The sequence below is a fragment of the Mus musculus genome, chromosome 13, assembly GCF_000001635.26.
Source record: "Mus musculus strain C57BL/6J chromosome 13, GRCm38.p6 C57BL/6J".
Taxonomy (NCBI): Eukaryota; Metazoa; Chordata; class Mammalia; order Rodentia; family Muridae; genus Mus; species Mus musculus.
This window is the reverse complement of record NC_000079.6, coordinates 117,214,719-117,230,887: the sequence shown is the minus strand read 5'-3', so window position 1 is coordinate 117,230,887 and position 16,169 is coordinate 117,214,719. Positions and strand designations below refer to the sequence as shown.

The window sequence follows — 16,169 nt, the reverse complement described above, 5'->3', positions numbered from 1 at the left end:
AGATGTGGTTTGGCTGTATCCCTGGAAGAATCAGGCTGAGTCACAAAAAAATAACATAAAATAAAATAAAATAAAATAGAGAGGTAAGAATTGCATGTCCCAAGCCAAGTTGGCCAGTGGCTTGTGACCTGAACTATCCAAATGGGGTCAACACAGCGCAATGCTTTGCTGGCAATGTCTCTACAGTAAACATCAATTCTTGGGGGGGGGGGGGGGGAGGGGGAAGGGATTAGAAGTCCCATCAACATTGGGAGACGGTGCCAAGTTTAAGCATTCTTTGAGGTATTACAATCACCCTCTTCTTAATCATTTCTGGACATTTTCCACCTGGCTTTCTCTTACAGGTAGTGGCAAAACACCAACATAAAAGAATAACAACTCATGGTTGTTCTAGAGATTAGAGGACTTTTTTTCTTCCTCCCTCAGCAGGAGAGATGGTGCATGAAGATACTGCCTCAAAGAACTGAGTAGTAACCTAATTTTTACCTATTGTACATGGTGTGAAAAATGTCTTCCATGTAGGTGTTTTCCACGTGTTACATATTAAAATAGATCTTGCTAGAGTAGAAGGGCTTATAGCTGATGGTAGAAACACTACCAAATGAACTAAATGTTACAGTCCCTCTAAAACTATGAAATTTTCACTCACTGGACTTTGTGCTTTGTTTAAAGGAAGCAAACTGGGAAGGGTATAAGACAGAAGAAATGCTAGAAAACAATGCACAGTTTTAAGATTTGTTTTTTCTTTTTTCTTTTTTTTTTTTTTTTTTGGCTTTTCAATGCATTTTATTTGTTACTGTAACATTTGTTTATCTATTTTTTAACCCTCAAGCATAAACACAAACAATGTTCTTCTGTGAACACAATGTTCCCACAGTTGTGGATACTGACAGATAAACAAAGATCATTTTCTGGTGTTCTCGCTCTTCTATGCATACGTATCACACACACACCACAGAGGTAGGAAAGGCCACTTTTAACAAATTATCTTAATTGTAGAGAATTTCCCAAAACTAAACAGACAAATTAATAAAGCAAGCCTTTGGTGAGTCTCAAAGGCGCACAGCATCCTCTCTCTCTCAAGGATGAATCCCCTGCAGTGTTGAGTCTTTGTCCAGTAACTTGATGGCAAGGTTGTCCAGGGTCAGCAACCACACCAGGAACGCCTGGGCCACCTCTCATTTGCCGATTCTTTGGACTACCCAGTCCTGCTGGCACAGAGGGCAGCGATTGTTCTGTTTCACCCACAGGGACATGCAGCAGTTGTGGAAGGAATGGTTACACTCTCCCCAGACCAGGACACAGTCCTCTTGCTTGTTTTCAGCTTGACATCGAAGGCAGGCATCCATCACCTGGACCCTGCAGATGGCACAGGTATCGCACTCAACGTCCCAGCTCCACATGGCTACCGCGTTACACTTCTTGAGAGAGAACATCTTGTCGCCTCCCGACTTGGAGCCTGCGCTCCCGGAGTGCGAAGAAAGGACGCAGGGTTCCTCGCCGTCCTCCACGTCGGCCATGGCGGCGGCGCAGCGATTTTTTTTTTCTTAAGTAAGGAAATGAATTCATTCAAGGGCATCTCCTACACAAATAACTATTTCCTCTAAATATGATGATTATAGGCCAGATGATTCAGGGCCTATGATCAGTGTAGTTTATTCATGAGGCTGAAGCAGGAGGATTGCAAATTCAAGGACTGCCTAGGCAAATCCTTGGAGGCAGTGAAATAGTGTCTCAAAATAAGAGAAGACCAGGATATACATCAGTGGGTGGACACTTCTGAGCATGTGTAAAATACTCTGTCTAGACCCCATTCCTTAGAAAAATAAAATTATAAAAAAAAAACCAATATTTTCCCATTATCTCTTCATTGCATCTTCTCTAGATATTTTTTTAAGAATGTGTTTGCATGCATGTGTGCCTTTGTGAGTATGTGTGGATCACATGCATGCAGAAGTCTGTGTAGAACAGAATAGCATCAGCTCCCTCCCACTGAGCGTATAGGTGATCATGAGCTGCCAGGTGGGTGAGGAAAAAGCTGGCTCCTCTGCGTGAAGAGTGCATTTCAGGTTAACTACAGAGCTCGCTCTCTCTTCATTACATGTTTGTGTTTCAGATTCAATCCTTTTTGTATAAAATGGCATAACTCAATGGTAGAGAATTTGTCTAGCATGTACAATAAATACTCTGTATTCAAGCCACAGTACTGAGAAAAACAAGTGGTAATTTATTACTATGTCTCACCTATATACTTTATTGCTACTACCAATACACGCTCTTCAGATTATTTTGAATAAATCCTCATTTTAACATCCTAACATACAGTATTATAAATACACAATTATAAAAAAAAAAACACTACAACTTGGAACAGGTAAGATATACTAGTGATAAATATTAAGTGTGAAAATCATGCTTATTTCTTCCTAGAGGCAATATTATATGTAACCCAAGGACTGCATGTTATTACTTACCTATAGCTTTTTTTTTAAGATTTATTTATTTATTTATTTATTTATTTATCTATTATATGTAAGTACACTGTAGCTGTCTTCAGATGCACCAGAAGAGGGCATCAGATCTCATTACAGGTGGTGGTAAGCCACCATGTGGTTGCTGGGATTTGAACTTCGGACCTTGGGAAGAGCAGTCGGGTGCTCTTACCCACTGAGCCATCTTACCAGCCCCTTACCTATAGCTTTAAACCAGATTATTACCAGGTAAAATTCTGCTCATGAACAATGCATTTGGAATTAAACTTCCAGATTCTAAGTATCTAGTATTCCTATCCCCTGTTTTGCATTGTGGACATTATATCCCAGAGTTTGTTGAGAAAATAAAAATAAAGAAGAGCTGTAATTGAATTGTCCTGATGGTATCATTTAAAAGTCAACCTTTAAGAGTCACAGATAAATAACCTTCCAGTTAGGTAACAAGTATATTTCAGATAATATGAGATTTACCAGACAAGAGTTTATAGATAGTTATTTTATAGTTGAGTTTTAAAAAAGGAAAGTTGAATGACAAGCACAATGTGGACTTTTATATACTCTCCTAACACATTCCACAATAACAGCTCTACAACCAAGCATTATTCCAGACCAAAAAAATAAATGATGCGGAGGCTGAGAAATCTTGGCTTTGAAGTAGACCGATCCCCTACCTCTGTTCTTAATCAGTATGCTGCTTTTCATAACCTGCAACCAATCCTGTAACTCCATGGTCTGGTCTGGTCTACACAGTTTACACACAAATAACTTAAAGCACAAATATTATTAAGTCAGTCTTCATGGGTGACTAACCTTGCTTGGGTCTACTATAAGGATCTTTTTAGAAAGAAACCCATTGCTTGGTGGATCACCGAAGCATAACACAGGAAACCAGCTATGGCTTGCTCCTTGCCCCTAGATATATGGCAAAGGCACTCTGAGCATTCAGATCAATCAAAATTCCATCTCAGGTTCTTGACTTGTGTAACTGAAAGACCAAAAGAGGTTTTGTGCCTGAACATGATGGTACATGTCTGTCATCTCCGCACTTGGGAGGTGGTGGCAGAGCTATCCGGAATTCAACTTCATCCTTAGCTACCAGTGAGTCTGAGGCCAACCACAGATATATAACCCTCCCCCACCCCACCCCAAATAAAACAGAGGAGACTCTGTCTTGGATTAAGTGGATACATTAGTTATGCCAATATAACTCAGTAACTTAGAAAACAGGGGGGAAAAAGTATTAATTAAAATGAAGAGCACCATCTTTAAAGAAGTCTCTCCTTCCTATAACATCACAGAAATATTGTTACACCTGAATGATGATGGTTACCTTCAGGAGGTTTTTTTGTTTTTTGGGGTTTTTTTCGAGACAGGATTTCTCTGTATAGCCCTGGCTGTCCTCGAACTCAGAAATCCGCCTGCCTCTGCCTCCCAAGTGCTAGGATTAAAGGTGCGCACCACCACCACCCCGGCAGGAGTTTATTTTTAATAAACTGTTATAAAGGACTTTTTTGTTTTTCTTATATGTTAGTGTATGTGTGCTAAGTTGTTGAGTCACAAGGTTGTCCTTGTTATTGTGAAATATGAGAAGCCAGAAGGAATTACTGGGGGGGGGGGGGGGGAACAGAGGGAGGGAGGGAGGAGGAGAGGAGAGGAGAGGAGAGGAGAGGAGAGGAGAGGAGAGGAGAGGAGAGGAGAGGAGAGGAGAGGAGAGGAGAGGAGAGGAGAGGAGAGGAGAGGAGAGAAGAGAAGAGAAGAGAAGAGAAGAGAAGAGAAGAGAAGAGAAGAGAAGAGAAGAGAAGAGAAGAGAAGAGGTCAGCCAGCCTTAGTACACATCTATTTCTGTTTAAGAACATGTTCTCTACAAAACAGTACCAGGAGTTGAAGGGACAACTCAACAGCTAAGATCACTTGCTGCTCCTGCATAGGGCCTGAGCTCAGTCCTTAGCACCCGCACCAAGTGGCTTACAGCCACCCATAAGTTGAGTTCCAAAGAATACAATGCACTCTTCTACGGGGTGTGGTGGTGCACGAATTTAATCCCAGCACTCGGGAGGCAGAGGCAGGCGAATTTCTGAGTTCGAGGCCAGCCTGGGCCACAGAGTGAGTTCCAGGACAGCCAGGGCTACACAGAGAAACCCTGTCTCAAAAAAAAAAAAAAAAAAAAAGAAAGAAAAAGAAAAAAACAAAAACAAAATCCAAAGCACTCTTCGGTTCCATCATATACAGATGCATGCATACATACACATAAATTTTTTTAATTATATATACATTATATACACACACACACACATATATATAAAAAACCAAACATGCAGATGATCAGTTCTCAACTGCTGTTTTAATGGAATCCCTATGTTAAATCAAGCTTTCTCTGAAAAAGCTGAGTTAGTGTTGTTTTTCTTCAAACAATTTCAGGTTTATAGGACATGTCAAGAACTGACATTTCCCGCTGCGCTATGTCAGTGGTACACTGCTGACAAGATAAATCAGCCCTCTCCATGGCCTTCCCTAGTCTTTCCTGCAGAGGAAACACCCCAAAGCCACCCAGGCTTCTCTGAGCTCAGGAAGCTGGCATTTCTGCATTGCCAGCTCTGGCCACACTCCTGCCGAGTCTCTCCAGTGTGCATGTCTGTCTGCAGAAGGGCCGGGCCAGAAGCAATGCTTCCTGCCTCTCCATTCTTCTCCATTCTTGTCTGCAACAGCTCTGCTCTTACCAGGCCGGCCTCGCCTCTTCAGCCTTGACCCTTAGGACAATTCAGGCCTACTGTAATATGATTAGATTTGAGATAGGCAGTCCTGGCAGCAATGCCACTGAGGTAATTCTGTGCTCTTCTTACCATATCATCTCAGACCAAATTGCACTAGGGAACCAATATGGAGGAGGAGGAGGAGGAGGAGGAGGAGGAGGAGGAAGAAGAAATAAAAAGAAAACATTTAAAAAATATTAGTAGTGATGATTTTTACTTTGATTGTTTGATTATATTGCCACAGTTCCCCAATGTAAGGTTACTCTTCTCCTTTGGAATTTGTAAGATTTCTCTAGGAAATTCCTTTAAAACTACGACGAACTTTGTGCATCAGCAAAGAGTTCCCCCTAGTTTAATTACTACTTATCAGTCTGGACTTATGAATTCCAACATTGTTTAGCAATGTCACCATTAATATAGTACTCGGGAGATTAATCTGCAAGGCTCACAAGGGCAAGGCCAGGCCCAGCTACACAGCAAGATCCTCTCAGCTCATCACCACCATCATCTGTTACTAGGATTTCTCTGGGTGATCTGGCTCCTGCCTCTTCCAGACATGACTCATCATCCTTCAAGGACTCCATTGTTTTCTGGCACCCAGGTCTACACACTTCCCCACCCCAGCTCGGAAGAAAGCAGCCATTTCTACAACATTATTTAAAAATGGTGCTCCCAGCCAACATCTAGGTATTAAGTATACTTAGTTTTTAGAAACCAGTGGACAGAGCTACCAATATGTGTGTGCCCACTCAAACACACACACAACATACTTATCACATGAAACACATGTATAATATGCATCTCACATATATACTATACATGTATTTGTACATATGTGACACAGATAAAAAGCAATGGAGGAGATTTATAGTGATGAATTCACGAAGAACATAAAAGTTTTCCCTTCTCCGCTCATCCTCTCCTCTTTATTTTCCTCTTCCCAAGATGGAAACCCTGCATGTTGCTTTCCTCGACAGATTTCCTGACTGCTCTAACTGAAGCACCAACTTCCTCTTTTAAAATCAGAGAAAATGAATCAAATTCATCGGGCTACATACTACATAGCACAGTAGTTGTTCTAGGATCAACTCCCATGTATATATGACACCCCACTACAGCTGCCACATCTGTCCCCACACAGCTGTACTCCACACCCCCAAAGGCTTGACCTTCTGTACTGGTCTGCCCTAGAGCATGGGTCAGATATTAACTGTCCACATGCCGCTGTGTAGAAGTCCTGGTCGCCTTGCTTTGCTCTGAGACTGGGATGAGGTAATCTGCAGTGGAGTGTCTTCTTCACTGTACTGAGCCTAACCTTGAACCTCAATTTGTCCTTTTAGGGGGAAGCCATCCTCACTAGGATGTGTGCCTCTAGTTCCACCCCCCAGGTAAGGGTTCCTCCTGCTTCCGTTCATCCAAATACTATAGGGCCACTCAGGAAAATATGAAGAGAAAGAGCTAAGGGCAGGGTGATGGAGTACCAGGATGCAAAGTAAGTTGAACATATTCTTAACAAAAGTTTACATAATTTTAGTGATGACCAAATTTTTAAACATCAGAAATATCCCAATTAAAAACGGGCTTGTAATAAATCTCTTCATTTAACCAGTTTAAACACCTTTAGAGACAAAAACTGCTAGTGTTCTCTACAAACAAAATGGCAGGGAGATGCTGACATATAAGTAAGGTTCATTCTAACGAGCAGTTACTACCAAGACAATAGAGTCTAGTAGGGAAGAGAATTAATCAAAGCAGCATACAGGCTATGACTTTGGAAGTTTAAAATGCTTGTTCCAAATTACTCCATTAAAAGGGTTTCAAAAAAAAAATCACCTTGGTTTGTTGGTTATGATAATATTAAAAATTATGTCAAAAGATTCGTGCTTACCTGTTCCTTTTACAAAGCTATTTTTAGATCTCTTATTTAATTGAAAAACCAGGGCATCGGGTTAAGGCACAGGGTGGCAAGCCTCATGACCTGAGTTCAACTCCCAGGACCCTTGAGGGAGAAACAACTCGTCTCAAGTTGTCCTCTCATGATCACATGAGCATTGCCAAACCCACAAATGAGCACACATGTATTTGCATCCACAAAATAAAGAAAACGACAAAAATTTCAAGAAAGAACCTTGAAGAAGCCAGCGACTCACTCCCCTGGGCCTTACCTTTGACCTCATTCCAAGACTCAAAAAAATGCACATGTGGTTTCACACATACAGACTCACACAGGTAGGTGCAGTGATCTCTGAGAGAGCTGTGTTTAAGAAAACGGGCTATGGAGGGAGACTCACTTTAAACCTTCTGCTTTACTACTAAACTAACTCCACGCACTAGGCAATTGCTTAACTGACTGCCCAACTTCCTCTTTGGAAAATCAGGGAGGGGCTGGAGACATGGCTCAGCGGTTAAGAGCACTGACTGCTCTTCCAGAGCTACTGAGTTCAATTCCCAGCAACCACGTGGTGACTCACAACCATCTGTAATGAGATCTGATGCCCTCTTCTGGTGTGTCTTTAGACAACTACAGTGTACTCATATAAATAAAATAAATAAATCTTTTAAAAAAAGAAAGAAAGGAAATCAGGGAAAATAAAGTCTAATCCATCAGGCTACACACTGCACAGTGCAGTGCCTCTGACACTGTATTAGTACAGTAACTTACATTATTGATATTGGCCCCCAAAAATCTTCTTTTAGCAGAACACCTATTTCTAAATAGTCCAAAGTATAAAGACATAAGCACTCAATAAACCTTGCTGTATTGCTTTAGTAAAGACAATGTTGAATCTCATTCAAGTTAATACTGAATCTAGGAAGAGTTGTAGAGGCCTCACCACTTTATTTATCCTTTCATCTATCCATCTAGCTATTTGTTTTTATGTATATGAGTGTTTTCCCTACATCTATGCCCATGCCCAAGGAGGCTAGAAGAGGACGGATCCCCTGGGACTGCAGTTACAGATGGTTGGAAGCTGCCAAATGGATGCTGGGAATTCAGATACCAAGGCATTCAAATTTTGTAACTTTCGTCTGAGCTGAGTCTTCCAAGGAAGTCCCACGTTCCCCTGACTTTCAGCACGTTTATTTACAGCTTCATCTGCTTCCAAGTTTCTTCTCTATAGAAGCCAGGGGGGTACATTAACTTCAACCTGACGTCAGCAACAATACACCCTTGGGTCCTCTCGTGATTTTTGCCTGCTTTGACTCACACTGAGAATTTTTCCAAACTGCTAATGTCCAGGCTGACTTCTATGCTAAAAGAATCAGTTGTTTCTAGGGCAAGACCTGGAGATCGGTCTTTTTAAAGCTCTTGGGGAAAAAGTTCCCACCACTGCCAAGTGGAGAAGGCAAACTTCTAGAACTAACCCAAGAGACACTGAATCTCAAAACAATAGTGTAGGCTGGATTTGTAGTTCCAAGGTGGAGGTGCTTCTGTCCACGCAGGCCCACGCTCACGGAAAGGAGGAAGACAACAGCAGAGGGAAGTGCAGAGGGAAGAAAGAAGGAAGGGGGAAGGAGGAAGAAAGGAAGAGAGGGGGAGGGAAGGAGCTGGGAGCGGAAAGGGGAAGCGGGGAGGCAAAAGAAGCGAGTTAGAAAAAGAGGCTATATTTTTCAGAAGCATATGATAAATGATGCATGGAAGAGGACCGAAGAACCAGGTTCGCCTGGTAAGGTCATGTCCTAAACTATTATGATGGAAAACATGTGGAACAAGAAAATCTAGGGACTAGAAGAATCCAAGTTAACAGTGTGTGTGTGTGTCCTTTTGACCATTTTCTTTTATACTATGTTTAACCAATCTACATGCTATAACCTCATGGAAATAATTTATAATAGCGCAAAACCTTGTGTGGAATAATGTCTGGATTTAGTTCCCAGTAAAGCCAGTCTTTCAACTGCTTAAGAAAGTTAGTGGTGACTTAAATGGGAGCTAACCTGCCACAGACACAGGAACTTGCACTGAAAAGCATTGGATCGCTTGCAACACATAAAGTATAAAAAGGTGAGTTAAGGTGGCAAAATAGATCTTGACCCGGTAATGTTTTTCACGGAAATCCTTCTGTCCGCATGCCGTAAACACGCAACCCAACACCCTTGAAAAATGTTTTGTTTTTATAAAGATTGTTATGAAAAGACAACACACACGTCTAATTTTCTTATCTGGGCTTGTTTGAGTTGGCTGGCTATCGCGATTTTTACCCTCTGCTCTAAAAATCATACTCAATTTCAACACCTGCCAGGAGGAAAGGTGATACGAGAGCCTCGCTGTGGCTCTAATGAAGGGAGCCGGCCTCGCGGAATGTGGACTCATAATCATGCCACACTAGCAGAAGCCCCCAGTCTCCCCCGCACAAACCCACGCACTCTATTTGCCCACTTCCTAGGAAAAATCCGACCCTGTCTCACTACCAGCTCCCAGGATCAAACTGAGCTTTACTGGGACGGGATCATCCCTATACCCGGCGGATGCGGAGCCACCCGGGCTCCCACGTTTCCTCCTTGGGTAACCCGCGCCCAGCCAATGAAAGGCCACCCCCCTCTCCGCTCCGTAGCCGCCTGCGCCTGCATCCCCGCGGCCCCTGCGCGAGCGGCAAGGGATGTCGTCGGGCTGGAGGGTCGCCGCCACTGAGCCTCTTCCGGTGAACCCAGAGCCCTCCCCGCGCCAGCCCCCCGAACCCCCCAGGTACCTGTGGGATCGCCCTCAGCCGGATCAGGGCGCGTCGCCGCCAGAAGACATAGAAGGAGGAGCGGGTAACCAGGCGCCACAAGCGCCCTCAGGCCAGTGTGCGAGCGCATGGCGCGGGCGGGTCTGTCCAGGAGGTCGCTAAGGCACCCTCAGCTCGCTGCGATCCGTCTCCGTTGGTCCCTGTGTACACTTGCTGGTAACTGGGCGCCCACTGCCAGTCCTGGGGACAGGACACTCGAGAATAAACCGAGTGGGAGGGGCCCGGCCGCCCTGGCCTCCACCCCCGAGACGCTCCCAGCGCAATTGCGCCGGCCTTCCATCAATTATGCAGCCCGCAGCCCGCTACCGGCGCGCCCGGATGTGCTGTGCAACCTCGGCGCCGAATCCTCTCCCGCCCCCACCCTCTGGCTAACACAGGTTGGGGAGGGACCTAGCTCCTGGAGCCAGCCAGGTGTGTGTACCCCATCACCTCCCGGAGGGGTTGCAACTCCCCACAGAGTGTTCTTTCCATCCGTTGGATGGGTTCACACATTTACTTTGATGTGACAGGTGAAAAGGACCGGATAGTTCTGCTCCTATACATCTTTGGATGTGCAAAGGTTTCTTCTTACCAGACCGAGGGCGCTATTCAGTGCCCCCAAGCCCGGTACTTAAATTAATGTTTCTCAGAGCTTTCTATTAGTCGTGCATACCCTCCCCCTCTGAAGGTTTGGCCAGTTCCCTCCGGATTAAGATTTCAGAGTCCCTAGGCCCCACAGTGTGTTTCCCTTTGTTTGCTTGCGGCAACAGCTCTCCTGGCGCCAAAGAGCTCACCAAACAAAAACTAAGTTAAGGGGATTCTGTGTAAATGGCAGAAGGCCATTCATCTTTGTCAAACATTGTGGAATACAATGTTATCTCTTACCCACGCGGGGCCGGAGGTTGAAGTTTCTTACTCTCCTATCAAATAAATTGAGATAGTTCAAAACAATTGTTTTCCTATTCAGCGGGAAAGGCGTCTAGGTTAAAACTAGTGAGCCTTAAATCCGGGGCACTCAGCAAGCCCTACTTAGTAGCCCTTTGTCCCTTAGGAACCTCCACTCAGGTAAAACTGAAGGAAGGAATTAAAGAATGATGTGGTATGAAGCAGAGCTGGAGTTAATTAAAAAGAGGGTTTTCTCAGAGTAGATTTAAATATGAGGGCTAATAACAATAAGACACATCCAAGACCAGGTGCATGGGTTTCAGAGCTGTGTTTTAACAGTAACCATAAAGACCATTTTGGTGGCTCCCAAGTTACAACTCAAAGGGGCTGCTAAGAGCCCCTCCCCCCATCCCTCCTTTTTGTAGGGTGGCTACAGGGGCGCCTTTCGTGGAGTTACAGTCTGATAAGATCAAAACATGGACTGCAAGCGTTCTACCGGATAGTTAAGACATTTCCTTTTGTTGTAAATGGGGTTGCAGGTGAGATTCCTGGAAAACTGTGGGCTTATACATGGAGAAGAAGAAAAGTCATGTCATTTACGCTGAGGGCATTAAACGCGACCCGTAGCAATTTTTACCTTTTTGTTTGAGGTCTCTATGAAGATAATAGTGTCTCTGTGTAACACAGCAAATACTAGTTGTGATGGAATGCTTGCCTGAGGTGGGGGCAGGTCTATTATTATTATTATTATTATTATTATTATTATTATTATTATTATATATGAGTACATTGTAGCTGTCTTCAGACCACCAGAAGAGGGCATCAGATCTCATTACAGATGATTGTGAGCCACCATGTGGTTGCTGGGATTTGAACTCAGAACCTCTGGAAGAACAGTCAGTGCTCTTAACCTCTGAGCCATCTCTCCAGGGGACAGGTCTTTTCTGGAGTTTTTTGTTTGGTGTGTCTTAGACATAATTTGGCTGTGTTGCTGAGGCTAGCCCCCAGGCCCTGGAGTCATGCAGTTCCTCTATCTCAGCCTCCACGAATGCATGCCACAGCATGCCAATACATTGTGTGCGGGTGGGGGTGGGTGTTGCCTGCATGTAGGTCTGTATCGCATGTGTGCCTGGTGCCCATGGAAGCCAGAGAAGGGCAATGGATCCCTAGAACCTGAGTTACAAACAGTGTCAGCCATCATGTGGATGCTGAGAATCAAACCCTAGTCTTCTCTAGAAGAGTAGTTCTTAACTGCTGAGCCATCACTACAGTCATGACCTCTTACTCTTTAAAAGCTAGCCTTGATAATTATAAATTCAAATAAGATTAAAAAAATAAAGATTCCCCCCAAATGACAAGTACTTCATGTTGTGTTTTATAAAAATAAAGAGGAGCGAAGGAATGTGTTAGGTGGCTGTGCAGTCAGATGTGGGGGAAGGGGTGCCTCTGGGGACCCATGCAGAGGCATCCCCTCCCCCTGAGGGACCAGCCACACAGGAAGGTATAGTATAGAATAGAGTTTATTCAGGGAATGGGGAAGAGAGTTGAGGGAGTAGAGACAGAGAAAGGAGAGAGAGAGAGAGAGAGAGAGAGAGAGAGAAGAGGCCAGCCATGAGTATGTGGAGAGAGAGGGGAAGGGGAATGGGGAGCAACAAGAGAGAGAGAGAGAAGGGAGAAAGCAGTCCCTTTTATAGTGAGTCAGGCACATCTGGCTGTTGCCAGGTAACTGTGGGGCGGAGCCTAAATGCCAACACTTTTTGCAGAAAGAAACTTACCTGATAGACTAAACTACTGAACAAGAGAACTGTGCTTCCTCCAGGGAGCCACCATTAAATTTTAGTTGGTATATGCATATAAAAATATTCATGTTCCTGGGTTAATATTACATGGAGGAGGGGGAATTTCAGGAAAGAATATGGCTTATGGCCTGGTGGTGGCGGCACATACCTTTAATCCCAGCACTTGAGAGGCAGAGGTAGATGGATCTGTGTGAGTTCAAGGCCAGCTCTTCCTACATAGCTAGTTCCAGAACAGACAGAGCTACAGGGAGAAACCCTGTCTCAAAAACAAACAAACGAACGAACGAACGAACGAACAAAATACGGCTTCTGTAAGCTGGTCTTGAAAGAACATAAATGAAACAACTCATCTTAAATATCGCCTGAGTGCCAGATGCTATGTTCAAAAGGAACTGCACAAAAAAAAAAAAAAATAAGCAACACACGTAATAACTTACTTATACGGCCATTTGTGTGTGGGCTGCAAACCCACAGACTCTTCCTGTTTTCAGAGTTACAGTTAGAACACTGGACTCTGGTGACCCCATCAAGGTAAGCCATCGTCCTGCCCTCAATAGGTGGTTTACACAAAGTGTACTGAAAAACAGAGAAAGGATCTTTAGTCAAAGGTGTCACAACGGGAAGAGGAACAAAGAGCTCCATTGACCACCCATCTTCAGGGTCCTGGCTTGAGATTTAGGGTTAACTAGAAAGCAGGTGTGTATAATTAAACAGTCCCTTTAAGGGGTGCTCACGCCAATCCTGTCTCCAGCATCTTCCGTAAAGTGGTCTGACAAGTTGTCAAAGCTAAGTAAAATCTCTTTCCAGGAGACAGGTTTCTTCTAGCTTAAGAATCCCAGGAAAATTCCAATTACTTGATGACTATCATTTCCATAGTCTGTTAGCCCGTGGGAGTATTTCTTCCTGAAAGGGCGATTATATTTGCAGCCAGAAAATGTATTTTTATAATGACTAAGCCGCTCTCAGCAAACTCAAATGAGACCTTGAAGCTTATAGTTTGCACAGTGTGACCTTCCCAGAATCCAGGAGGTGGGCTAGCTAAACCCAAATTCCTGAGCCAGGGCTTGCTAATTCACACCGGTGCAGCTGCCCAGCAGGCACTTCCCCACACCTGGGGAGAGTTTAATTGCAAGCACTTCTTAGAACTGATTTCAACTGACCTTTCTCAATTAGTCTTACAAAATTCATCTCAGATTCGCTCTCCTGCAAATGAGCTGACCCTACTTAAAGAAGAAGTGTCATTTCAGTGAAATCTGCCCGTTTATCAATGGGCACCAGTGACTGGCCAAATCCAAGATTATTCCTAGGGTCCTTTTTGCCCATTTATCAACTGGCAGCAGTGACTTGCCACACCCACGGTTAATTCCCGCGGTCCTATTTCTTTGAGCAAAGGAAGTTGAGAAAGAAATATAATTCTTGTTTTGCTAAGCATTTGAAGACTCGCTTTCACCTCTGTTACACTTTTATATTTAGATATATTTTGTATGGTTTGGCCTTGTCTCTGTTACACTTAAAAAAAAAAAAAAAGATTGGTATCTTTTAAAGTCAGATGATGGAATAAATTCCCTGTATAACTTTTCTGGCCTTGCTGTATAGAATTATCCTTTCCTTTCCTAATAACTGAAATGTGGCCTCAAATTAATTAGCACCCTCTTAGCACATATGAGCTAATAGAGGGTCCTCTTTACTTTTTTTTTTTTTTTTTTTAAGATTTATTTATTATTATACGTAAGTTCACTGTAGCCTGTAGCTGACGTCAGACGCACCAGAAGAGGGCGTCAGACCTCATTACGGGTGGTTGTGAGCCACCATGTGGTTGCTGGGATTTGAACTCATCTCGCCAGCCCTCCTGTTTACTCTCTTGAGCTAAAGCACTGAATGTTGCCAAGGTAACCAACCACCCAAGAGTCTTCAGATCTAGGTCACTCAAGAGCTCTCGCACATCCTTCTCTCTGAAGACAGCTGCCAGGTGAAAAGGAGCTACAGGAAACCCACCATGCAGTGAGAACAACACCGAGGACGTCCGCTCTCCAGATAAAAATCACATCAGGTTTTAAAAACAACACGAGTGTGTTGTAAATACAAAAGGACAGTGTGTGACTGGGAGAAGCCAAGTTTGGCTGTCAAGACTTACTGAGTAGTTTATAAAGCTTAAAGGAAGAAATTCATTGATGGCTTTTATGATTGCCCCTCCCCCCCCACCCCACCCCACCCCCACCCCAAAGCAGTGTATCCTTTTGAAGCCACTGGAGCTTCACAAGTTCATTTGTCTAAGACTGCCTCCTTCAACTTCTTCATACTGGCAAGAAAGAAAAAAAAAAAACAAAGAAAAAAAAAAAAAAAAACCCTAAGTGTATTTCTTTAGAGCTTGCATTTCAAGGAAATTTAGATGGCTTAGTTTCGGTTGCTATTATCGTTTGGCCTAGGGGTATACAAGATTGTGGGCCCCACTGTTACTATTTTATAAACTCCCCTCTCTGGGTTGGTCTGAGAGTGTGACTAGATGACAATCAGTTCTCTGATCAGCACCAGACGCTGCAGATCACAAAGGGGATTTAAATCGGCTTTTGCAAACGGGCCACATGCCATTCCTTGCCTTTTGTTTGTCGCCGCTCCAGGGGATCATTTGCTGAGCTAGTGTCCACAGACGTGCATTTAAAACTCTTGGGAGACCACGGCGATCATCAAAGGTCATCACTAGAACCATTAGGGAGATAGGACCAAGGGTTTGACAAGATCCCAAATGGAGAACCCAAAGCCAATATTTAACCAAGCAAAGAGATAATTGATTGTGCCTTCCTGGCTCTGTGGAAGATTTGAAGACAAGATCTCAAATGGAGAACCCAAAGCCAATATTTAACCAACCAAAGAAATAATTGATTGTGCCTTCCTGGCTCTGTGAAAGATGTGAATCTGATTTTTTAGCTCTCTCAGATGTGAGGCTGAGTTTGAATGTGAGGACACCCCTGGCCTGCTTCATAAAGAACTTGGAGCTGGGGAGTGCAACCTCAGGAGGACTTTGCAATGTGCCTTAAAATTTAACAAGGACCAGTCTCCTGTTTTGTTTCCTAAAGAGAAACTTGTATATTCTTTTGAGTTTGTGGCCTGGTCAGTCAAAACTTGGGGACAGTGGACCCTCAGTACACTGCATGCAAACCCAAGGAAGCGTCCATGTTGCCTTCCATTGCTGAGTGAAGATAAAGTTGGATGTTATTTTTTTTTTCCTGAAGGCAGACAAGCTTCCTTTGCTGATGTGATGGGGTAGACAATGCACTATTTCTTCTGAGAAGTAATGCTTATCTCAGCGAGTCTTAAAACTGAGGTTCATGGGCTGGTGAGGTGGCTCAGTGGGTAAGAGCACCCGACTGCTCTTCCAAAGGTCCGGAGTTCAAATCCCAGCAACCACATGGTGGCTCACAACCATCCGTAACGAGATCTGACGCCCTCTTCTGGTGTGTCTGAAGACAGCTACAGTGTACTTACATATAATAAATAAATAAATCTTTAAAAAAAAAAAAAAAAAAAAAAAACTGAGGT

General features: G+C 43.7%; 1 protein-coding gene and 1 pseudogene across 1 annotated transcript in view; both read right to left on the bottom strand.

The window, feature by feature from the left end:
• Nucleotides 1-10,315, bottom strand: part of Emb (embigin) — a 53,843-nt gene extending 43,528 nt beyond the window's left edge. Inside the window, exon 1 of the mRNA NM_010330.4 lies at nucleotides 9,931-10,315. Coding sequence (NP_034460.3) covers nucleotides 9,931-10,039 — 109 coding nt within the window. The 5' untranslated portion in view covers nucleotides 10,040-10,315. The remainder of the gene's footprint in view (nucleotides 1-9,930) is intronic.
• Nucleotides 771-1,533, bottom strand: Gm35144 (predicted gene, 35144; annotated as a pseudogene).
• Nucleotides 10,316-16,169: the final 5,854 nt, after the last annotated feature.